General features: G+C 32.5%; 4 protein-coding genes across 8 annotated transcripts; 2 read left to right on the plus strand and 2 right to left on the minus strand.

Annotated features, from left to right (window-relative positions):
* Window positions 1–148: 148 nt before the first annotated feature.
* Window positions 149–6,252, plus strand: Rap2l (Ras-associated protein 2-like). Its single transcript, XM_083039878.1, has 2 exons — window positions 149–1,432; window positions 1,515–6,252. The coding sequence occupies exon 1, from the start codon at window positions 811–813 to the stop codon at window positions 1,354–1,356; it is 546 nt and encodes a 181-aa protein (XP_082896004.1). The 5' UTR covers window positions 149–810; the 3' UTR covers window positions 1,357–1,432; window positions 1,515–6,252.
* A 1,479-nt stretch (window positions 6,253–7,731) lies between these two features.
* Window positions 7,732–16,334, minus strand: LOC145937039 (uncharacterized). 4 transcript variants are annotated; one of them, XM_083039835.1, is made up of 5 exons: window positions 16,194–16,334; window positions 14,739–15,094; window positions 12,582–13,979; window positions 10,813–11,819; window positions 7,732–10,027 (listed from the first exon to the last, which is right to left on the minus strand). In XM_083039835.1, exons 2-5 carry the CDS (start codon window positions 15,072–15,074, stop codon window positions 9,820–9,822), a joined length of 2,949 nt encoding a protein of 982 aa, XP_082895961.1. In that variant the 5' UTR covers window positions 15,075–15,094; window positions 16,194–16,334; the 3' UTR covers window positions 7,732–9,819. The 4 variants fall into 4 exon arrangements, with proteins under 4 accessions (XP_082895961.1, XP_082895955.1, XP_082895936.1 ...); XM_083039829.1 differs by having other exon boundaries at window positions 8,235–10,030; window positions 16,099–16,212; XM_083039810.1 differs by having other exon boundaries at window positions 8,236–10,030.
* On the plus strand, window positions 16,287–19,303 carry Adi1 (acireductone dioxygenase 1). Its single transcript, XM_083039868.1, has 4 exons — window positions 16,287–16,420; window positions 17,826–17,945; window positions 18,519–18,698; window positions 19,012–19,303. Exons 1-4 carry the CDS (start codon window positions 16,298–16,300, stop codon window positions 19,144–19,146), a joined length of 558 nt encoding a protein of 185 aa, XP_082895994.1. The 5' UTR covers window positions 16,287–16,297; the 3' UTR covers window positions 19,147–19,303.
* Window positions 19,304–19,410: 107 nt separating this feature from the next.
* On the minus strand, window positions 19,411–23,803 carry Rnrs (ribonucleoside-diphosphate reductase subunit M2). 2 transcript variants are annotated; one of them, XM_083039848.1, is made up of 8 exons: window positions 23,735–23,803; window positions 23,230–23,555; window positions 22,103–22,165; window positions 21,822–22,007; window positions 21,486–21,727; window positions 20,986–21,214; window positions 20,688–20,906; window positions 19,414–20,448 (listed from the first exon to the last, which is right to left on the minus strand). In XM_083039848.1, the coding sequence occupies exons 2-8, from the start codon at window positions 23,290–23,292 to the stop codon at window positions 20,281–20,283; spliced, it is 1,170 nt and encodes a 389-aa protein (XP_082895974.1). In that variant the 5' UTR covers window positions 23,293–23,555; window positions 23,735–23,803; the 3' UTR covers window positions 19,414–20,280. The 2 variants fall into 2 exon arrangements, with proteins under 2 accessions (XP_082895980.1, XP_082895974.1); XM_083039854.1 differs by lacking the exons at window positions 23,230–23,555; window positions 23,735–23,803 and adding an exon at window positions 22,734–22,885 and having other exon boundaries at window positions 19,411–20,448.
* Window positions 23,804–25,181: the final 1,378 nt, after the last annotated feature.

The raw sequence follows: 25,181 nt of genomic DNA on the forward strand, positions 1-25,181 counted from the left end.
GCGTAGTCGATGATCCATCGCGCTCGTACTCCTACACGTGACGTTCGTTCGAAGAAAAGTCTAGCAGCGGCGATAAGATGGCGGCGTCGCGCATGTCAGATCTGTCGGGATTGGACGACAGGGAGGGGAAGGGGTGGGGGCAGGAAGAGGAGGTAGAGTAGAGACGACAGGCACAGACGGGCAGATAGGCAGGCAGGCAGGACAGTAGAGAGAGACAGGAGCCTGTGTCGTTGTACGTACATACGTGCTTGCATACAGTAGAATAAAGAGTGTGTGCGCGGTGTCGAGTCCCCGGTGTCGTCATGTCCTGGCGTAGCTGCGTCGCCGTAATAACAATAATATCGTGGCAGCTGATGACTCGCGACGAGGCGGCGCAGGTCGATTCTCGATTCGCGTGATCCGGCCGACTCTCGTCTCGCTTCTCGACAGTTCGGTTCCCCTGACTCTCCGTAAGGTCGTCGATGCGTCTTTGTTCGCGGCTGGACGGGAGGAGGACGGGCGCGGATTGTCGTCGCGACGACGAGGCGAGGAAGAAGGACGCGAGGACGAGGACGAGAGAAAAAAGGGGGGGTTTTCTTGTTTCCTCTTCAGCCTAGTAGCCTGGGTAGGTGAAGTGTGGTACTCGATAATCTGTCCCATTCCATTCTCTATCTCTCTCTTTACACTCTTTCCTTCGTCTACTCTCCTCTATCTTGGGTGAGACCACGCGCTCCTGGACACCCCGGCGCGGTCCTGGACACGTCCAGGAGAAGAAAGAGAGGCGGGCGTAGAGGGAGGCGAGGAGGAGCCGACGACGACGACGTCGACGAGATGCGCGAGTTCAAGGTGGTGGTCCTCGGCTCGGGCGGGGTGGGCAAGAGTGCGCTCACCGTGCAATTCGTATCCGGCTGCTTCATGGAAAAGTACGATCCGACGATCGAGGACTTCTACCGAAAGGAGATCGAGGTCGACAACTCGCCGTGCGTCCTCGAGATCCTGGATACGGCCGGCACCGAGCAGTTCGCGTCGATGCGCGACCTCTACATCAAGAACGGTCAGGGCTTCGTCGTGGTTTATAGCCTGACGAATCATCAGACCTTCCAGGACATCAAGGCGATGAAGGAGCTCATCACCCGGGTCAAGGGTACGGAACGGGTGCCGGTGCTACTGGTGGCGAATAAGCTCGACCTGGAGCATCAGCGGGAGGTCGGCACCGAGGAGGGCCACCAGCTCGCGCAGCTCTGGGGCTGCCCGTTCGTGGAGGCGAGCGCCAAGAATCGCACAAACGTCAACGAGATGTTCGCCGAGATTGTTCGCGAGATGAACTTCAGCCCCGAGAAGGAGAAGAAGACCTATTGCTGCTGCAGCGTCCTCTAATACTTAATCAAAAGCCCCGATGGTCCCAATTATTTATCCGCGGACCGAACTAGGTGAAGGAAAATATTAGGTACAGGTGTGTACAGTGTGTTTATCAAGAGGAAGAGCTCTCCGTCGTTTTGTCCTCTTCATTTCCGGCGTGCTTTCGTTTTTCCCAGTTCTGGTCCTGCGAGGATTTCTTCGCTGTTTCTCTCCCTTGTTAAGGGAGGAGGCACAAGGTGGGATACAATGCTAAAGGATGATACAGTGTGTACAGTGGCAGAGTCGTCATCAGCCAGGTCCTGGTCCAGAAGAGATGATCCTACTTCTGGAAATTTCTTCTTCAACCTTGGGAATGTGCTGCGCATCTGCCAAGGCTAACTTATGAGTTGAACGCTGTATGAATTCTCCAACTACGGGGGACTACAGTTCTCTCCTTTTCTAACTGGGAAGACCGTCCGGCGAACGGCGGCGGCGTTGAACACAGATATTTTATTATACGCGAATATAGTATTATTGTATGTAATATTATTGTAATATATATACATATATATATATAAATAATATAGATTTAAGAAAGAGAGAGAGCGAGCGAAAGGTAGCTTTTCCTCGGCAAAAGGACCAATACTCCGCTCGCGCGAGAAGAGAAGTGTCGAAAAAACCGTAAAAATCCAAATTCGATATCGGCTTTCGATGCTCAATTTCAGACAAAATCGTTGCACGTAGGTTTTTCGCATTCTGGTTCACAAATTGAGATTAGGTGCTGCGCTAAAGAAAGAAAGAAAAAAAAAGAGGAAATACTCGCAGACTTTGAAGGAATCACTGTGATGGTCGACCGTTTATAGTATGGTGGTAGATTCAGCAAGGAGTTAAGGGGGCTAAGTTTGAGAGTGAAAGTTTAATCTGATATATCGCATGATTTGCATGCAGTAGTAGTGCGAAGGTTTACGCAATCCATCTGATTGAAGGTGGAGTTTGATTTCGAGAGTAAATTCTCTCTGTGCAATTGTTGTATCAATTTAAGCTAAGGAGGCTGATTAACGAGAGAGCGAGATATTACCTAAAACATTTTTGTATGAGACGTCAGAGACATTAATGTACAGGGTGTTTCATCTAATTTTATCATGTCCGAAATGTCTTTGTTGTATTTTTAAAAATACAAAAAGATATTTCAAAAGGAAAAAGAGTTATTCATGTTAAAGAGAGATAGTCTTATCGTAACATTTGCCTTTTTTTAAAATAATTTCTTTTTGAAACATCTTAAAATACTTCAAAATATACTTAGCAGATCAAAACATCCTGTATATCGGTTGTATAGTTCTAACAGTGAACTATTTTATTGTACGCAAGAAGAAAAGACACTCAAAGAATCAAGTTTTATGCGACACTCTAATAATTAATGGATAATTCAAGTGTTGTGAGAATTTCTTGTGATCCTTTGCGTAGCAAATACTAATATCTTACTTTTGCTTTAATATCTGTTACAAGATATTTGACATACAGCGCAATATTTGTATTTGTAAAACTCTAAATGCATGGAAGAAGCAGAGCAAACTAAAGTAATAGTGTGATTATAAAATTGAATTTTAATAAATTAAAGGCCGAAAATTGAAGAGAGTTGCCTTTAATTTATTAAAATCAAACAAAATCGTAGACTGTTGTGACACAATGATGGAAATAATTAAAAGAAACGTTTCGTAAGGCTAATTAAAACGTAATAATGTCAATCTAAACTCGTAATTTGTAAGCTTTGTACGGTAAAAAAAAGGTTTGTACTGCATAAATCACAAGACTGCACATTTGATCGCTATAAGATTGATGACTTTAAAATAACGAGTGATCTTACACACCAATGACAGAGCACAATAGTTTATCCATAGTAGAGTTTTAAAAAATTGCGAGAATTCGCACTGATCCCTTCAACTGCAAATCATAAAATACGTGCTATTGTTCACATTTGCTGATAAAATGATAATGACAACATCAATGTGAAAAGTATCGTAACAACAGAACTCTCTGTCTTTTTTCGAGAAATATTCGTATCTTTACATGAAAAATTGCATAATCCAAATATGAAGTTAAAACGTTGAAGATATTTAATAACAAAAAATATTAAATGATTATGCAATTGAAAATATTCAGAAAAAATGCAATTTACGATACTTTCTATTGCTTTTGGAGAAAAAAAAAAATCCACAGAATCTCACTGTACGAAATATTGTTGAGTTTGTGAGAGCAAGAAATCCGATGCATGTAACAAGAAATTGAAAAACACAACGGTTCTCCTTCTCTGAAGTGACTCGTGAGATTGATCGAATCCTTAAAAAAAAAAAAATTTTACAAAGTACACTCATTATTTTATATTTAGAAATATGCGAAGTTATTCTTTATCGAGAGAGACTGCAAAAAAATCGAAAGATATGCGATTTTACATTCAATCAATTTCAAATGAGTAACTATAATAGCGATAGGTGTGTGTGTGTAATATTTCTCGCGTGTGATCAAAATCGTATTATCTGATATATAAACGGCGTAATAACAGTTATATTACATTGTTATTCAGTTCGATGCATTTGTCATTTGACTCTTGGATGCATAAAAGGGATTGTTCTTATTTTTTCTATGATCTTATTTTCAAAGCTCTTGGAGGATGTTTCTCTTCTAGAATTTAATTTTTGGAGAAGCATCAAGCCTATCTTCTCAATTTCTATTTTTAAACTTGTGAGCAATTTTTTATCAGTCGTTTCGCATCCGAGGGTTAAATGCAAAACTGAAAGATGAACGTGGGTCACTCGACCTCCTTTTAGCGATTTTACTGAAGGATATCGTCTTCTGCAACAAGAGATGCATATTTATAATTTTCATAGCCTCCGTATATTCTAATTTACAATTTTAACGCATATATATCATATATATCATTCGTATACGCGCGACACTATTTTCCAATACTTTCGAGGAAAATTGCGAAAAAATTAAGAGCTAAAAAAAACAATAAAAGAAAGAAAAGGTTGAACTGATGTACAGTATTTCTACGATTGATAGATCGATCTTAGATATTTTTGGAAGGAGGTTCATGATATTTGAGAGAGAGAGAGAGAGAAAGAGACCACGCGTGGAATCTTAAATATTGTTGTAAAAAAGTTGTGTGTACAATTTTCGAACGGCACTCTTTGTATTCTTTTTTTTCTTTTTTCTGGAGTTCGTGTGTTAAAAAAAAAGAAAAGAATTTAACGAGGCCGGAGAACTTGCGGTCGCGAATTATCTCGTGTGGTTCGCGGTCCAAAGACGAAGGATAAAAAAAATAAAAAGGAACGTTTCACTTTAAGCAAGCCATATTACTTTGTCACATAGTAACTCCGCGCCTTTTGTAATATCGAATAACAATAAATCGAAGCCTCCTCTTCCCGGCTTCGATCCAAGGGCCTCTCTCTCTTTGTAAAGCGTTTTTAAAAAATCGTCTTCAGCAGACTTTTTGTGTATCACACTTCTTATCTTTTTTTTTCCGCCCCGTTTTACATATAATACGTACATATACACAAAGGACGCACAAGGCCGTCATCCGCCTAGATAGCTCACCAAGTATTTGATGTACTTGAAAAATCTATTTATATATTTGTGTATGAGAAGGAGAGAGAGAGAAAGAGAGAGTCTCGCCACGTGTCCAACTTTCAAGATTATGCATACGCTATTTTTCTAAAGCAGCAATTGAAAATTTTTAAAGGATTAATCTATCTATAATAATAAAAAAAACGAATTCTAATAAAATAAATATTTTTATTTGGGGAGCTATCGTCGGCGGAGAAGATGAGGAAGCGTCGAGGAAGGATTGCGCTAATTAAAATCGACGGCCAGCATATCATACACCTAAGGACCAGAATTGTTTCTCTCTCGTTCGAATTTTATTTTACGAATTCGGCGAATCGCTCATCTTCCTTCGAGGAAGGATCGAGAAAAGAAATCGAAACGCGATATACAAAGATGTGTGTATAAGATGCAGCAACAATTGGAGATATACGTGCGCATTTATTATGCAATTGGGGCACACACACATACATGCATATATGGAGCATTCCATGTCAAGTGAGTCATTTTTATTATTGCAAAAAACCGACTTTTTTTGTTTTTAACAAAATTTTATCATTCTTAACATTCCTACACTAAATCCTAGGAGTTGCAGAATGTTATCTTTTACGGTTTAAAAATGGTACCTTATTCTATCCCAATATGGGCCGGTTGTTCCAACCTCTTGGTAAATTTTACTTGACATAGCATTTTCGTTTTTTTTTTCAGATAAGTTTAAAAAAAAAGACAACGGACATATGCTATCTATCAGATAAAATTTACCAAGAAGTTGGAATTGACCCTATATCAGATATATGTTTAATAATATGGCGAAACTAAAATCGCACAAAATGGATTTGCCATTCTGAATTTTGAAAATCTGAGCTAGGATTTAGACCAAAAACTCTTTGAGTTTTATGCAATTTATACGTGCAAAGTCTCAAACCTTTCATCCTTTCTGTTAATGGGATTAAGCACATATCTGACATATCGAGATAGAATGAGGCGTCATTTTTAAATTCTAGGTTAATGTAGGGATGTTAAGGATAAAATTTAGCTGTTAAAAATGAAAAAAAAAAGATCGTTTTTTTTTGCAATAAAGGTGGCTTTCTTGACATGGAATGCTCCATATGTATATTAATTAATAATTGGAGTAAAGAGAGAAAAGAAAAAAGAAAGAGCAGGAAAAAACACCACGATTTAGATATGTGTATATCGGCCTTTCAGTACTACTACCTGCGTATCTGATATATTGAGTACGAAATACGTTATATATTTTTTACAATATGAAGAATCTGTAAATATATTATATAGCGAGTATCGAAGTATACATAATAAAAGCTAATTATCTTGAAACACTTCTGAGGAGACGAAATATATTTCGGAGTGAATATCTCTCTTAGAGCGAAACAAAAGAAAAAAATGTGCATAATAGACCAAGTGCAGTCCCTTTCTTTCGTGCACGGCTGTGCAAAATGCTTTATTGTAATTATAAGTAGAGGGATATATATATATATATAATGTGTGGGCAGATGAAACTAGAATGCTTCAATTTTTTTCTTCCTTCTGTAGTAATTTTTTTGCGTCATTTTTTCGTTTTTGCCGAAACGATAGAGATTGTCCGCTTCTCATAATTATTTTTTAAGATATATTTTCCTACGACGAAAAAAATTCTTTACCAATAGTTTTCTTTTGCATCCGAATTACTTGACAATATTTTTGATTGGGAAAAAAAACATATTTAAGATAGCAATCTTTGACGAATTATCTAAACGGATATACCAAATAATCGTTTTAACAGGCTTTTTACGTTGAAGTATGGGCCACCAGCATGGGAATCTAGTCACGAACGAATGAGTTGAGGCACTTATATAAAATCGCAGTTGTATTTGTACATTCTTTGAATATTCTTCTCGGCCGGAGAACAATTATCGCGATTTTTTCTCTCTTCTTTATTTTACTTTATTGACGAGCTATTTTTTTTTAGCTTTAAGGCTCTTGGGTGCTCACCGCGGCCATATTGGAATCGTGACGTCAGAGGTGAGAAAACACACTATTTTTTTTTAGATGCCATTTCTAAATAAAAACATATTTGCATAAAATAACACTTAAGATCTCTTTAATACACTTCTAAAAAACGCCGAAAACTATTCTTTTCCCTTGACAGTCAATCAACAACCCTAAAATGATCGAGATATCAGACTTTGACATGCGGAATGACTGCGCATGTGCAAAGACCAGAAGGACTGGGCCTCATAATATTACATTTTACAGCTGTTGATTGATTATAAAGGGAAAAGGATAGTTTTCGGCGTTTTTTAGAAGTGTATTAAAGAGATCTTAAGTGTTATTTTATGCAAATATGTTTTTATTTAGAAATGGCATCTAAAAAAAAATAGCGTGTATTTTCTCGCCTCTGACATCACGATTCCGACATGGTCGGCAAGGTACCAGGAGCCTTTTCTTTCTCATCGCTACAAAAGTGTTAAATTAAAGTATCAGATCTGGAGCTGTGCCCATCGATTTCTTAGTTTTTTACAAAGATTTAAATTAAAGAGTTGTGAGATTGGTGCACATTTTTCTCTTTATTCGCAAGTTTCTTCTTTTTTTTTTGCACTAATAATGGCATTTGGCGCTATCGCGCAAATATAATGATGTTCGAAACTGATGATAGTTTGCTACCGATTAAACACACGATCCTGCGATAAAAAAAAGAAAGAACAAAACAGTGTATATTTATAATTTTTTTTTTTTTTTTTTTTTTTCCCGATTGATTTTGCTTCTGCAAATTGCAGTTACACCGAAAAGTGTATGTTGAATCTTAATTGTTTACGGGAAATTGGAATAATATATCCGTTGTAACGAATTCGAATTTATTAGACGATCGTAATTCGATTTGTGTACGATAATAATAATAAAAAAATCTAACGTCGTTTGTGATTTAAGGAGAAGAAAGAGACTCTTGATTAAAATAACGACCGCATATATACATATGTTTTAAAAAATAAAATCCTTTTATATTTCATTTCGCACATCTCTCTTCCATATCTATTTTATTAATCAATCATTAGTGCAACAGGTCCTGTTGTACATATATATATTCATCATACATAAATATTCATTTGATACACAAATACGAAGTAGACTCTGTGGAAGACTTCTAGCGTTTTTTTTTTCTTGAAAATATAGTCGATATTAAAAAAATCTTGTCAATAATTAAAATTGAAATATTAAAAAAAGTTAGAATATTATTGTTAAAATTATAATGAAAACTTAAATGCTAAAATTTATTATATTAAAAAATACATGATTTTTAAATTAATAAGTAAATCTTTTTTATCAATATAAATAATCAAGTATAATGTATATATAAATAATAAATTTATAGTAAGTTTTTTTTAAACCGCAAATATAGGAAAGAAAAGTAACATCTTAAATAACGCGCATGTGTAATAAAATATTTATCTTCTATTAGAGACATATGCGATATTTACATTAACGTTTCAAATCACATTAATGTGTCAAGCATAATATCGTATTATTGCACGTGGTTGTCGAGTTTTGCGAAAAAAAAACTTTCCAAACGGTGTTTTGAAAAAAAGTCACATTAAAATAATTGCTCGTAATGTATTTTCTCTTACAATATATACAGTAACGTATCGACTCGGCAGTTTTTTTGTCGTGGCGAAGCAAGAGATGATCCCACGCATGGGACCTCTTAACGTAAAATAATCGAATCAGAGTATAAATTCCTTGAGGATAATTCTTGAAAAAAAAAAATTCATGCGCGGTTGTGCAATTTTTTTTGCTCCTTATACAAAATACGATATCTATCTCGCAAAATTATTCTTTTGCGCAGTTGAACAATCTTTCGTTGCCTTCTGTCTTTTTACACAACTATCTTACAAGAACGCAAGATTATTGCTAAATTATCACATACTTGATATATATACATGAAGACTAAAACACGTCTTTTCCGAGGTAGATAAAAATCGGTAAAGATACTAAAGAGACTTTAACGAAAAGTATATAATGCGAAACTGCACTTTTTGAGAATTATTTGTAAGATAATTCTTTTTTTTTTTTCTTAACAAATTTGTTTGCAAAGGAAAATATAAATAAATACGAAACTACATAAATTAGAAAGTTATATATACCTCTATAATTATAGATATATAGATAATGACATTTGTAATTATTACATATTGCAATTATTTGTATATCTATACAATTTGTGCAAATAATTTCAATTATTTTAAATAATAAATGTTATTTTTAAAAATAATTGCAAATAAAAAAGTAGAAAAATACGATTATTTATACTTTTCAATGATGAAAAGTTCTTTCGAAGAAGTTTTTCTATCTCTCATTTTTTACATACGTAGCACTCGGTTCGTTATTGTGCTATTTAATGGTAAGTATACTATGTATAGAATTTATATGTTGTGGCATTTAGTTAGAAAAATAACTCGCAAAATCGAGTTAAATCAAATGTTTCAGAAATTCCGAAAAAAATATTTAGCAAGGTATTTAAAAAAAAATTAGCGATTTGTTTTTATCAAATAAAATATATAAACTTCAAAAGTTTTCACATATCCTTTTTTACATTACTAACAAATTTTATGGAATTTTCGAAACGTTTGATTTGAAAATTGTTTGCAAATAAGTATAAAGAGCGATCAGTAGTAAAAAATATCGATTTTATACAATGTAAAAAAAATTTGCATACTTTGTCTTTCTCAATTTTGCGAGAAAAAAAACGAAAGTGCCTTATTTGATTGTATCAAGACAAAGGGAAATGATGTATTCTGATGGAAATATTTTATGGACACACAAGAGAGCGTGCCTTTTTTTTTATATAAAATTATACTAAAAGAAGACGGCGTATACAAATATTGTTTTCACACTTTATCGAAGCTAAAATTACACTTCCTTTTTTGCGAATATAACATCCCATATCCGCTCGACGCAACGATGCGTTCCTCTGTTGGATATCTTGATGCATTCGCGTATAAATCTGTAGGAATTAAACATTTCGATTTCCTTGCTACTTAACTTGGGAACCTCTTCTAATTCTTGTATATCTTTCAAACTCGCATCATCATCATCTGAGCTGTCCGAGTCATTCGAGCTGCTGAAATACATAAATTCTTCAATATTATCGTCTCTCTTTTTCTATTTTATTCTGCAATACACACACACACACACACACATTTTTTTCTTTTTCGGTAAAATATAGAAGATAGCTTTCAAAGTTTTTTAAAAATATTTCCTTGTAAAATTAGAAAAAAAAATAAAAAATGATAAAAAGTAAAATTTAAATAAACTAAAAAATATATACAAGATGGTCAGCATTCTAGGACTTGATTATGCACATCATTTTAAGCAAAAAAATTTATATAAACACGTGTTCTATTCTAAACGATTATAAAGATACAACATGTTCAAGTTTAAGAACGAATACATTTATTAACTTAGTAGAACTAAATGGCTATAACAATTATATTAAATTTTTGTCGTTTCCTATTTACCAAAGTTACGAATGTAAACATTAGGTCACGTTTGATAAGTCCTGTGTTAGTTTAAAATTTTTGGTTTTTGGTGTAATTAAAATGGCTCATATTCGCACTTATGACAAAATTATTATTACTAATTAATATTAATTATTCAAATGTATTGTAAGCTTGAAATTTCATGCAATTAATTCATAGAATTTGGTTCTAATAAGTTAATGAATGTATTCGTTCTTAAAACTGAATACGTATGAACACGTTGTATTTTTATAATCATTCAGAATAGGACACATGTTTATATAAATTTTTTTGCTTAAAATGATATGTACAATCATATCCTAGAATGTTGACCATTCCTCCTGAAACACCGTTATAAAAAAAATGAATAGAAAATATCACTCACTTTTTGGATTCTTTTACTGGCGTCATTAGTCCCTCGCATTGAACGAGGTACACGTCGATCCAGTCGTCGACCTCGTGGAAATAATGTTCTATATATGAATATGAATTCTTGGTTAAGCTGTCCTTGACACGCGCGAGTAGGAGGCCGTACATTTGGCCGACGTATGTCTTGTCGGTCGAATCTTTCAGGGAGCACAGAGTTTTCACCAGGATACGACGGATCGCCATTTGTTGATCGTTCATATTGCGATTAATGTGGGCGAACACGTCGCAATAGTTGACGAGGGCGCGTATCAGCGATACGAATGTGTCGTTGGGAAACGTCTTGTGGAACACCAGGGCCAACTGCGCCGCTTCGCCGGTGATGCGCAGCACATTTTCGTAGGCCTCCAACTCGTTGGCCCAACCGAAGTTGCACCAGAATATCGTCGTCAACTCGAGCGCGAAGATCTCGTATTCCTTCTCGGTGGCGTGCAAGATCATGTGACGCAGAAAGCTCTCCCGATCGAGCCGAAAGGACTGGACGTACTCGCGCAATTTGGGCTCGCATAGCGGATCCATCCGCAATCGTCGATGCATGGCGAAGCAACGTCTCTCATAATCCTGGATTATGTCCAGCACGGTGCCGTTGAGTATGTGCCACAGGGGCGACAGCCGGGCACGATCGATCGGCTCCACGCAGTCGTCGATCGCGTCGATCACCTCGCGTTGCTGATTCACCGTCAGTATATTCGGTATGTAGAACAGGACGTTCAATATGCGTGTTATATGGCCTATCAGGTCGTGAATGGTGCTCCTTAGGCAGCTCGGCTCGCATCTCCTTATCAATGACATTTTCTTGGTCAACGCTATGATCAGGAGCGGGTAATCCATCTTGGGCGTGCAAACCCTTTCTAACACGATATCGTACATGTGCGTCAGCACGCAGAGAAAATTGAAGTAGTGGAAACTGCTGTCGATCAGGTAGGGGATGTAAACGATATTCATCAGATCATCCGGAGTTATCAACTATGGAAGAGAAATTGTTGAAAAATGTAAAAAATGATAAACAAAGTTTCAAGAGATATTTATCCTTATGTCTTATCTATAATTATATATTATACAGAGCGTCCCATTTTAACTTCGCATTGAGATTCCTCGAAAACCAAGGTTTCTATCGAAAAATGTTTCACACAAAAGTTGTAGAATTTTAAAGGAAAGTTTTGTCAAAAAAATAATGTAAATATAGTTTTTTTCCAGGTGTAGACATTTTTGAGATTTCAAAGTCATCATTATTTTTTAAAATTCCTTGTAATAAGAATCAATTTATGTAAGAAAATTATGGTGGTTCCGTTTGATGTAAAAAATTATTAGAGTAATAAAAAATGAATAGTTTAAGAAATATTTTATTTATTAAATATATTTTTGCTTTATTCCAACACATTTTGACAAAAAATATGAAATTTCGGAATGAAGCATAAAATACCTTGTAAATTATTCATTTTTCGACTAGTCCTCTAAAAATTTTTTACGGTAAATTACGAAGAATCGATGTAAGAAAATTATGGCGATTCCGTTTAAAAAAGTAACGATGACCTCAAAATCTCAAAAATGCCTCCACCTGAAAGGTGGTAAGACTATGCTTAGACAAGACGTCCCCTTCGAAATCCTACAATTTTTATATGAAACATTTTTCGACGAAAGCCTTGTTTTTCGAGAAATCTCAATGTGAAAGTTAAAATAAGACACTCTGTATATCATCATCTATATATTATATATATATATCATCACCTTATGATCAAGTATGGTATTCATAAAAATCGGAAAATGCTTGCAAGACCAAGTAATATCCTTCTGCAGACAGACCTCCTTCAGGATATACATCAGCAGATTGTATTCGTTGTCGTTTTGTATAATGAAGAACGATCGCAGGAGCAATATATCCTTTGGCGTAAATATAATGCGCTCGTACTTGTTGTGCCCTATCGCAATCTCCACTAGAGTGGTTAGCACTTTCTTTGCGTTCAATAGAACAAAAATCAGAAGGATAAGCAGTCTTTCGGATTCGCTTATGCACACGTCGCGTTGCATGAACGTTATAAAGAGTTTATGATTGTACAAGTATTCTAAACGATTGTCGTCAAAATGTCGCAGCACGTATTTTATTATGATGTAATATATATCTTGTATGTTTTGCTGTATTATCACTCTCAATACTAACACATAAGCTTGATACTTTTCTATTTTGGTGTGTGGATACGCAAACATGTGATGGAGATACTCGAGCAAGACGCAGCAATCGTCCTTCTGCAACAATTGTATTCTCTCATTGAGGAAACACAATGTAGATTTGTCCCATTCCTTGTACCGCTTCATCAATTCTCTTATACCCTCTGGTTTGCCATTGGCGATGCCATGACATAGTTCTTGAAGAGTCAACATGGCTTCCTTACCGTTTCCCAAACCTATGATTGTCTGCAGGCAATCGAGCAAATGATCGTTCTTTTCCACAAATTCATTCTCCTTCATAAAGCTTATAAAATAGTGGCACTCGATGATGATGGCACGCTGTAGGGAGATCATGATGTTTTCGGTATCATTGAACTCTAACCAGCCCATGTATTCATAGCAGTCGACTTGCTTGATCTGGTTCAGCAACAAGGTGATCAGTTCCTGATCCAGCGTCGTCACTAAAGACTTCACCTTGTCGACGGGGAGCATGCAATAGTAATTTACACGATTGTGAGAGAGATTGCCATACGTGAGCTTTAACAGTTTTTCCAAGTAGAGATTATCCATGGGAGTCTCTATTTTCTTGCTCATGCATATCTTGATATGGCGAAAGATGCACTTTAGGATAAGTCCATGTTGCTCGTATTTCGCCTCTTCGGATAAATCGGGACCGCTGATGAATTTAGGATTACCGAGCAGGTCCAACATTGCTTGAAAGCTCGCTACTAATTGGCATGCGCGTTCCGTCACATCCTTCTCCGACAGTGTACCCAAGTGCAACCGCAGGCACTTTTCGTACGTCTTGTTATTCAGACCGAGAATCAAACACTTGGCACGCGACATTTCCAGCTCGTCCACATATTTAATCGCCACCTCCAGAATTTCCACGCACAAATCCAATGGTATGTACATGAGTGATTCGACCAGTATGTACTCGCACTTCAGGCGCCATATTATCTATACAAGTTATAATAATATAAATAAAAAGTACAACAAATAATTATAATACATATAAAATTGTTATAATTATAATACACATTAAATATAGTAATGTATGATTAAATGCAATTGTTTTTTCGTTTCTTAATTATAAGAATCATAAATTATCAATATAGCAAAAAGATAATAATTGATATATAATATATACAGGGTGTTAAAAAATTAGACCGACAAATTTTGAAGGGAAATAGAAGACTTCAAAATAAACATTTTTTATTAATACTATTTTTCTGTACGTTTCTAGTTTTATACTATATGATATGAAATAGGAGTTTATGACTTAAACAATAAATAAACATATAAGTGGAAAAATTAAATTGTATTTTAATCTTGAACAAAACATGGAACAAATACATAAAAGTAATTCACTTTTTTTACAGTAAATGCTTAAAAATTCCTCCATTAATTTTAATACAAAGGTAACAAACTGAAAAGTTACAAACTTATATCTCATATCATATAGTATTAAAACTAAACGTTGTAAAAAAAATTAGTATTAACAAAAAATGTTTATTTTGAAGTCTTCTTTCTCCATTCAAAGTTGGTCGATCTAATTTTTTAACGTCCTGTATATAATACTACAAACATTGACTTTGAGTAATTTTTTTTATTAAAAAATTTATAAAACATCAAAAAACACATTCAAATAAAAAATTTGTTTAATATGCTCAAAAGATAATATATATTCTGTTAAACATTATTAGATATATGAATTACCTGTATAAAGAGATATGGCGATAAAGTGGGCCAAAGGCCAACCAAGTGACCATACAGCAAGTCCTCTAAAAGAAGCTGTTGCGAGGGAAAATTAGTGTTCAAAAGAAGATAATTGTAACACTGAGCAGCGGTAAAGGTGATGCTCCTGGTTTCTTTGGGATTACTGTCCTCAGGGAATAGATTGTACTTTTGAATGATGTCAACGACAGCCTGTACCAACTCGTCGATGAAACATGAAGTCTCCTTCGTCGCTCGGGATGAGACAAATTTTAATTGACCATATTCTCGCTCTTTTTTTAACAAGAGCTTCTGCATATCCTGGGAAAACTCATCCATCTTGAGCGAGAGCTTATCAGCTGAAAAAGATAAAAGAAAACATTAATGTAAAGGCATAATCTCAAATGTAATAAAATATATAATATTTTCAAGAGACTATTATATGTAGTATAAAATAAATAATAATATTAGATTAAATACATAATCTCTACTCTGTTTTCTAATAGAAGATATTGTGAATAAAATAATTACTTTAAACAATTATCTAAATATCTGTTGTAATTCTTTTCTGTCCGCTGAAGAAAAGAGAGAAGAGGAAGAATTTTACATAATATATATTATTTAAATTATGGACAAAAAATAAATTATAAATAAAAATAAAAGTAACGCTCGTGTATTATTATAAATAATCTTAATGTGTTAACAAGGCCAACTAACGAGCAAATTAAGTGGTTATGTTTAATACAATATATTTGAATACATCTTGTGATTTATAAACTGGTGATTACAAAAATTAAAAATTAACGCTAAATCGAGTGATAGTGCAATTCAAATTTTAAATAACATAATAAAAATTGCAGACGTTTCGACTGTACGCAGTCTTCTTCAATGTTAGTATCTAATATAAATGATTTTCTTAACTAATTGTCATTACAACAAAAACGGATACATTATTATTATTTAATATTGAAGTAATTAATGTATATATACATATATATATATATTTTTTTTTTTTCTGTAAAGTGCAAATAATATATACTTATTGAGCAGATTTCTAGCAACGGCAGAGAAGATTCAAATAGAATTACAAAAATGTGTTGCAATGTTGTAAACGTATAACGTTCTATAAAACGAAAATAAGATAAAAAATATAATTGACATATATAAAAAAATATATATATGAAATCATGTAATTTTAATAAAAATTATAGAATATTCGATGATACAAAAAACGCAAAAAACGCAAAAAAAAAAAAAAAAAAAAAAAATTTGGCTCACCAAAAATTCTCGTATTTAACGGAAGTCTCTTATTTGAAATTTGTCCCCTTGATCGTCACAAACAATCGTTGATAAACATTCGTACCATTTGTATACTTCCCCCTTCCTCTCCCTATCCCTCCCTCCTTGTCGACGAGAAATGCCGGCAAAAGTCGTTTGATAATTATCAAGATCGCTTACGTCACATAGCAGCTGATTAAACGCGAAAGTAAGACGCATAGAGGTCCGTCCTTCGTCTTTGCTCTTTCTATCCGGGTTCTTTTGTCGGGTTCGAACTTCGAACGATGGTGTGCGCCTGGTATATGGATAGCAGCGATGCCGATCAACGATTGGAACATCACAGGCAGCCGCCGGAATTCGTGCCACTGGATCACCTGTTCGTCGCGACGGGCGTCGAATATTTTAAGGTTAGGGTCAGGTTAGGTTAGGTGAGAGACGCGATACGCGCGCGCGCGCGCGCACGTAATATTCCGATGTTCCTCGACGATCAGCTGACAATAAAGATTTGACAAATTGTCAATATTGTACGAACGGAACGACATCTAATATCGCGCTTTTTAAATATTGCTTTACTATTTTATTAAAGGTAAAATATTATATATATTGTATAAAATTATATATAACTTATTATATAAATTATTATGTATAATTATATATAATAAAATGTAATATTTAAAAATATATATAAAATATATATATATATAATATATTTAATATATTATATATAATAATATAAAATATATATATATAATATATTTAATATATTATATATAATATATAAAATATATATATATATATAATATATTTAATATATTATATATAATAATATATCTAATATACATTATATATAATATATATGTCATACAACACATGTGTCGCACACAATTATAACATTTAATATATTATTTTAATATTATATTTAATATTAGAGCGGTCTTACCATACCGGTCTATCTAAGGATATGTCAAGAAGAGCGATACGTAAGCAAGCATGCCAATTCCATACTGATTTTTTATAACATCTGACATTTTAAGTAATCTTTATTCATCACTCACAGTGCTTTCTACTAGTAACAATTTCTCGCATATCAACGATGAAATTTTACGGGATTCATGTATCATCTCTAAGATTGATCATATCACAACGAATACACGTACGACAATTCGAATATGACACATTATAATACGCATCAATTTTCACGAAATTGCTCGTTTCATAGTAATTTCATTACTGCCAATGTTTAGGATTAAGTTGTTTGTAAGAAATTTTTATAATACTGCAGAAGACTACGTGCAGTTGAAACGTTTATACTTTCCATTTATATTTTATTATGTTTTGTATAATATATTGAATAAACTTGAGTTTAATATAACACCCTAATAATGGCTCGAAAAGTTGGCTCTTAAATATATATGGCTCTTAAATATATGAATTTATTTTAATATTAATAATAAATTTTTGTACTTAGACTCTGCGGACAATAAAGAAAATATTAGAAATAATAATTAAATATTAGGAATAGGAATTATTTTAAAATAATAAAATCGAAAAAACTGATATACAAATACAAATTCGAGTATAAAGGATTCTTATTAATTTATTAGCCCTTATTAGTTCTTTATATCCAAGTTTGTATTTTTATATTAGAATCTTTTCGATTTTATTATTTTAAAATAATTCTTATTCCTAATATTTTCTCTATTGTGCGCAGGGGGCCTAACACTCTATTACACGAATAAAAAAAATTTTGTATATATATATAATATAAATTTTTAATTTAGTATAATGTAGCTTTTGAAATATTTTTTGCAGATAAATTATCTCGATTACAGTACGGACGCTACTTTGAAGGAATTACGCGAGAAACGCGGTTACACATATGAAGATGAAATAACATGCTCCAAAGAGTGTTTAGCAAATTATGAAGAAAAGGTATAAGAAAAATATATTATCTCTAATTCTAGATTCGATTGCTGTTACAATACCAGATTTAACGATTATATTGTAATTAATTTAATTATATAATGATTACATTAACTAATAAAATTCAAACTTTAGATTTTGAAAAAATATAAATAGCCACTATTCAAAATTAATGTAAAAATATATAAATTTTTGTATTTTGTCATTTCTCACACAATCATATAAGTTTGCTTAATACCAGATCAATCGGAGTTTAATTCTTGGAATTTGAATAAGTATTAGTTTGTTTCAGTTTAGTTCATTGCTTAATTATGTTTTGTTAATAAATTTGTACAATTTTTCAAAAATGTTGCAAAGATATGCATTCAATCTCTTGCCACTTCTTCTCTAAGTATTTATCTATTTGTTCATTAAACACTTGATGTAAATGTTCAATTTTTTCACAAACTTATAATGTGAAGATGTCATATATTAGTTATGAAAAATATATTTGTGTTAACTGCTTCTGCATATTTAATATTATTTACAGTTTTCTAAAATTTTTGTAATTAACTCTTCATCTAATAAGTATTTAATCTTCAGTTGAAAAATTTCTTCACCGAACATCTTCACACCGATGAAGAGATACGTCTAGTTCTGGATGGATCAGGTTATTTCGATGTACGAGATAAGGATAATAAATGGATCCGAATTGAAGTCACGGCCGGCGATCTAATAATTATACCTAGTGGAATTTATCACCGCTTCACTTTGGACATTAATGTAAGCATCCAAGCATATATCTAAATGTCTTCCTTTTATTATATATTTTTGATCTTTTTTTTTCAAATTTTTTCTTAGAGATACAGAAGAGAATAAATAATTTTTTACATAAATTTTAAACAAATTTCTAATTTTATTAAGTTATTATCATTGTTATATTGAAATTGTCAGAAGTGAGATAAAAGTTATGTGAATTTTTTTCTTGCCAGAAAAATTTTTCCCTTAAAAAAAAAAGATTTTCTTCCTGCCTCTAAATTTCTCATAAATTCTAAAAACACATTTTTCTATAAAATTTATAAAAAAATTCTTTCAGAATTACATAAAGGCAAAGAGATACTTTGTGGGAGAGCCAGTTTGGCTGCCATACAATAGACCAGCTGATAACATGGAATGTCGCAAACAATACCTTAAACAGTTGCAGAAAGGATTTGAAGTACCTTCCCTTTGAGAATCCTGTATTAATGTTACATGCGCTTCCATAAAAATATATTTCTTATATTTTATATATATATTTTTCGTAATATATCTGAAATATTAAATATATATATATATGTATATGTTGCATTATACAACAAACATGATAATCTGTAAATATAAGTAACTATATGTAAAATATCCTTTGCAATATATTACATATAAAGAAAAAATTTGCAGTTTTAATTTTTGCACATTTATTCTTCTTTCATTGTGAACATTTACATATTCATACAAAGATTTATTCATATAAGTACCAGCTTTCAGTTCTAAAGTAACAAAGATTTTAATTTATATAATTATTCATCCAAATTTAAACATACAGTTGTTTTTTGATACATTCAATCGTTAAGTATAGCTTTTGTAACAAAATATCATGATAGAAACAATTATCTTGTATTTTAACGAGAAATAAAGTATATAATAATGTCTATTATTTTTAATCAATTTGTTCAATTATAAAATAAATCATTATCAAATCATAAAAAGAAATTTTTGAAAAGTGCCACAGATATTGCAGTAGTACTGTAACATAGAATTAATTTTAATATACAACTTCTTTTAATTCATTAATAATAAGTCTAAATATCACTGTGAAAAGCTTGTCAAACAATGATGACACTAATGAAAAGTATTGTTATAATCGTAAAGTTGCAACTTTTTAAAAGGATTAGCACAAAAATTTTTCTTCTGTAATTAGTTACACAATAGAAAAAAAGAAAATATTAAATATGTGTGTGAAACTACGTAAATGCAAGTCATATTTATTTGATATTATAGAAAAAAAGAGTACTTTAAGAATTATTATAGTTATAATAGAAAATGCATTCTCATTACTTTTCTTATTAATGCCATCAGCTTGTGCACATATATCTTATAAATATTTTACAAATTCTTCTTTTCTGTCACAAAAATATTTGTCAATAATTTTAAAGCTTATTGGTAGTACAAATTATTTCAAAATTACAGATATTTAAGTCATTTAAAAATTATAGATAATCATTAATATACAAGCATTTTTTCTCCATCTAGGAGCAGGTATACATATATGTATATATACGATATTTCTACAACATTTATATAATCAAAAGAAAACCTTTTATACATGTTAAAAATTCGCACCAAACACTACACCCGATGTATTGCTCTTCTTCTGAGAACTCTCCTCTACGACTCCGAATTTTTTGTATTCACCCACCTTTTTTTCGAAGAAATTTGTTTTGCCTTCCAGGGAAATAAAGTTCATAAACGAGAATGGATTCTCCGAGTGATAAACCTAAAATTTAACATTATAATATTAAAATATAAATTAGATAAATACAAACAATTAAATAAATTCACCCTTTAATTTAGAATCAAAATTTTATAAGAATAATTATATTTTATTTTATAAGAATGAAATAAAATAAAAAAAAGAGGAATTAATACAATCTAAAATTTTATCATAACATCAATCATTGTGCAAAATATAAAGAAATAAATAAAAATAGTAATACAATTTTTTTTACTACTTACTTTTTCAAATCCTAACGCGACGAACAATCTGTCCGCGACGAATTCGATGTAGTTGCACATGAATGTACAATTCATTCCTATCAATTTAACTGGTAACGCTTGTGTCAAGAATTCCTTTTCAATTTCTACAGCATCCATGATAATTGATTTTACGCGTTCAAATGATGGCTTCTGTACAATGTGTTTAAACATTAAACACGCAAAATCGCAATGTAATCCCTAAAAACAATAAGTGAACAATAAGTGACCATATAAGTTATATAAATACATATAGATATACTTTAATTAATTTACTAACTTCGTCTCGTGAAATGAGTTCGTTGCTGAAGGTGAGACCTGGCATGACTCCTCGTTTCTTCAGCCAGAAGATTGCAGCGAAACTGCCACTGAAGAAGATACCTTCGACCGCCGCGAACGCGACTACGCGTTCAGGAAATGTGGCGCTCTCATGATTGATCCAGTTTAATGCCCAATTAGCCTTCTTTCCCACGGAAGGAAGCGTCTCGATTGCATTAAATAAAAAATCTCTGCAAATTAAATTATGGCATTAATGCATTAAATTGAATTAAAATCGTTAATAAAATAGTAGATACAAATAAATGTAATAAATAATGTATACACATATAACAATATATAATAATTATATTAGTAATATTAATTATGCAATCTTTTTATATAATTGAAATAAAATCGTCAAAAAACAACATTATATATATATATATCAAGGTAACTGTACTAATATATATTTATGTACATGTGCTGAGATGACTACAGAAAATTGCCAACTATAGTACTTGCTTTTCTTTCTGATCGGAAATGTAAGTTTCGATGAGCAAGGAATACATCTCAGAGTGAATATTCTCTATGGCTATCTGGAAGCCATAGAAACAACGTGCTTCCGCGATTTTCACCTCTTGACTGAATCTCTCAATCAGATTCTCATTAACGATTCCATCGGAAGCAGCAAAAAACGCCAAAATATGAGAGATAAAATATCTTTCATCAGAATTAAGCTTCTCCTCCCAGTCTTTTTTATCCAACTGTAAAAAGTTAAAATAAATTATAGAAAATTTAAAGCAAAATTCATTAAACTTGTATTTCTTTGAAAAAATTTAGTACAGCTCAATAATTTACCTTGTGAAGAGGTACTTCCTCTATGGTCCAAAAAGATGCCACAGCCTTTTTATACATGTCCCAGATATCAGGATACTGAATGGGGAAAATTACAAAGCGATTTGGGCCTTCCTGAAGTAGTGGTTCCAATTCCGGATTGAACTCTTCCTTTAGTTGTATCTTTCGCACGGCTTTTGTTTTGGAAAGCTATAAAAATTTATACATAAATATTTTAATTAATGGAATTTCAATACAAAACAAAATATAATAAGAATATTGAAATCATAGAATAATAAATTTACTCCATTTTTCAATCCATGGTCTTGAGATATAGTCGGTGATATGCATGATTTCTTTGGTGACGTCTGCAAAAAGAGACCGCAATTAATCTAAATTTAATAAAATATAATTTAAATAAATTCTCTTTAACAAAAAAAGATTATTAATAATGGAGTAATAATTTCCATTGTAAGAACTATTTCTTTAATCATTTACTATATTATTCACATAATTATTAATAACTCAATAAAATCTTTGCATAATTCGAACACACCATATTAAATTATTTTGAAGAAGAAAGTATGTGTTATAATTTTTTTGTGAAATTAATTGAAACAGATTGTTTCTGAGCAAATGTGACTTTTCATTTTTTGATAGAATAATATAAATTAATCAAATCATAAAAGATATTAAGAAATAATATATTCAATATCGAATTCAGATATGCTTGTTATATTCTAGACTAAATAATGTTCGGAATTGTAGATTGTGTACTTGTATAGAATAGCAAACCGTAATATATTTATTTGTTATAAACTCAAAGTTAAGTGCCAATCAGAGCTTCGATATACATGGTACCAAAAAATATTAACCTAAAGAGGTACTAATCGAGGAGAAAATTCTGTAGTAAATTGATTATAGAAAATTGTCTACCTCTTCATCCAAATTCATTCTAGGTTACCAATGGCATTAAGTACAAAATCACGAATATATCTAATGCTAAAACATTCTGATGAAAGAAGCTGCACATTCTGACTAATTCTGAGTTCGAAATTCAACACAGGTGTACGTGGATATCTATACATATACATGTATATGTGTATGTGTGATGTTTAAAAATATCGCGTTCGTACATTAAATAAACTTGTGTTTTTTTGATATAATTGTTATTATTAACCATATATTATTTTTTTTGCTGCAAAACATTTTTTTTCCGCGAATTATTTAATAAACAGTAGATTTACATTTCATATTGACACGTGTTCAATATTGATCGTTGTTAAAAAAACTTGACATAAGAAATATGGGATTAGAAATATGCGGTAGAAAAGAAGAGGAAAACGTGATTTTGTAAGAAAACGAAAAGAAAAGACGCGGATAGGAAGAAGCAGTGTACTCTTGAAATAATATATACGCAATTATAACTCACGTGTAACGATACATCCTCGAGGTGCTTGCGAACATTCTCCTTAGTGGATTCGTGCAACGCCATCGTATATTCGTTTTCGGTAGTCGTAGAGTTTCCAGTGACGACGAACAGCTCTCAGTTTCAGCGAAGGCGAGGCAGGAAGGAAGTTCACCTTACGCGGCAAAATTATCTCGATCGGTGCGTCTCATTGGTCTCTCCCGCCAGTGTTTCGCGCCCAAACGTCATCCGCCAATCAGCTGATCGCGCCTTGCCGCCAAATCCCGGCAATTTTCATATATTTCGCCTTTTTCTTCCTTCTCGTTGAGGTATGTTCGAAAATCCTATTTCTATGGAGATACATAATGTTAATCATAGAGTTGCAGCGATATATATTTTGATTGACTAAACAGATTGATCAATCCTTTCGCACAATTAAAGTATTAATATTAACAAACTGCGCAAGCTAATAATTTCAAGTCAAAAACAATCTGTATTGCCAATAAATAGATTTATGATCAAATCTAACCTCACTTTCCGTCGGTATGACAAATCGTCTCCGGCATCCCCTTTTACACGTCACACGTCACCCTTATGCAAAGAGTAAAGAAATACAGGAGGGAATATATCGGTGGTGGGGGCTAGGCAAATCGCTGACGGAAGTACGTCATGGCCGCCATCTTGAGTGTCCACTTTTTTGACGTTTATAGCGTCGTCTGCTATAGTTGTCGGAGCCTGCAGACACGTGTGCGTCAAATATTATTTTATGTACAATCATTGTAAAAAAAATAGTGAAATAGAGCATCACGGTGCATTGTCAGGCCTGTGGCATAACAACAACAGCGCGAAATTATGGGATAACATTTCACCGGTTAGTAATTGTTATCAGTAATATAATAACAAGAATTTTATACCTACTGTTCTAATTTTCTAAATAAATAGTAATAAAAAATTTTTCTATCTATAAACGCTTTTCAATCTATTAAACGCTATTAAAACCTATTTATATTTTGGCTATGGTTGTCTTTTATTTTCTTGATTCTCATGCACGAGATAACTCGCTGATAAAAATTACGAATAAAGTATAATTTCCAAAGTAAATTATTTCGGAAGTCATACTTTACATAACAAATTGTTTTCTAATTACTGTAATTTTGAGGTTCTTCCAGTATCTCCGAAAAGCCATTCAATATTGGCGTCCATAAGCAGCCATTTTGAGTGTCCACTTTTATCCTGGGATATATACTCACTTCCGTCCGCTTAGCTCGAGCCATATGCTCCCTCCTGTTTCTCTTTACTCTTTGCCCTTATGCGGGGTCTACAATAGAGTCACAATATAAGTATACACAGTAGCGACAGCTCACTGTCGGCACCTTTGATGTAGTTGTCCCAAGTCACATGACCAGTGATGTGCCGTATAATTTACGTCATTTCCTTACGTAATTTTTTACGCGTAATAAATTAATTTTTTACCTTATTTTTTACAATTTTTACATAAAAACGTAAAGAATGTAAACAATGTAAAAAATAGCCTAAATTACTAACAAAATTATATAAACTGGACAAACTTTATATTACTTTATTTTAAAAGTAATAGTACAAAAGGTTAAATGCACACGAACCACGAACATAAATTTTTCCAAAGAACATAAATTTTTAAAATTTATATATAAAATAAAAATAAAAACTTTGAAACAAAATGAAAACTAGACTCTAATAAAACAAAAACAAATCATATATTACATATCAGTCATAATTCATAATGTCATAATCTCATAATATAACGTCATAACTCATAAACTCATAACATATAACTCATAAGACAAGTGTACAAGAGTATAACCTAACCTAACCTAACCTAACCTAACCCTAACCTTTCTTTACTAATTTTCTACATATTTTACATGTTTACATTCTTTACGTAAAAATTTACGTTTTTTACGTAAAAAATAAAAAATTACTTTTTTACGTGTAAA

The sequence above is a fragment of the Prenolepis imparis genome, unplaced genomic scaffold (genome assembly GCF_030444845.1).
Source record: "Prenolepis imparis isolate NDT839.2.m4 unplaced genomic scaffold, iyPreImpa1.0 SCAF_1, whole genome shotgun sequence".
Classification (NCBI taxonomy): Eukaryota; Metazoa; Arthropoda; class Insecta; order Hymenoptera; family Formicidae; genus Prenolepis; species Prenolepis imparis.

Coding starts and splice junctions, on each gene's coding strand:
- Rap2l (XM_083039878.1), top strand. CDS start 811: ATGCGCGAGTTCAAGGTGGTGGTCCTCGGCTCGGGCGGGGTGGGCAAG.
- LOC145937039 (XM_083039829.1), bottom strand. CDS start 15,074: ATGGATGAGTTTTCCCAGGATATGCAGAAGCTCTTGTTAAAAAAAGAG. Junction 13,980..14,738: donor CGCCATATCTCTTTATACAG/GTAATTCATATA, acceptor TAACTTGTATAG/ATAATATGGCGCCTGAAGTG. Junction 10,031..10,812: donor CCAGTAAAAGAATCCAAAAA/GTGAGTGATATT, acceptor TATGTATTTCAG/CAGCTCGAATGACTCGGACA.
- Adi1 (XM_083039868.1), top strand. CDS start 16,298: ATGGTGTGCGCCTGGTATATGGATAGCAGCGATGCCGATCAACGATTG. Junction 17,946..18,518: donor TAGCAAATTATGAAGAAAAG/GTATAAGAAAAA, acceptor TTTAATCTTCAG/TTGAAAAATTTCTTCACCGA. Junction 18,699..19,011: donor GCTTCACTTTGGACATTAAT/GTAAGCATCCAA, acceptor AAATTCTTTCAG/AATTACATAAAGGCAAAGAG.
- Rnrs (XM_083039848.1), bottom strand. CDS start 23,292: ATGGCGTTGCACGAATCCACTAAGGAGAATGTTCGCAAGCACCTCGAG. Junction 21,215..21,485: donor ATTTCCGATCAGAAAGAAAA/GCAAGTACTATA, acceptor TTTAATTTGCAG/AGATTTTTTATTTAATGCAA. Junction 20,449..20,687: donor TCGCGTTAGGATTTGAAAAA/GTAAGTAGTAAA, acceptor GTTAAATTTTAG/GTTTATCACTCGGAGAATCC.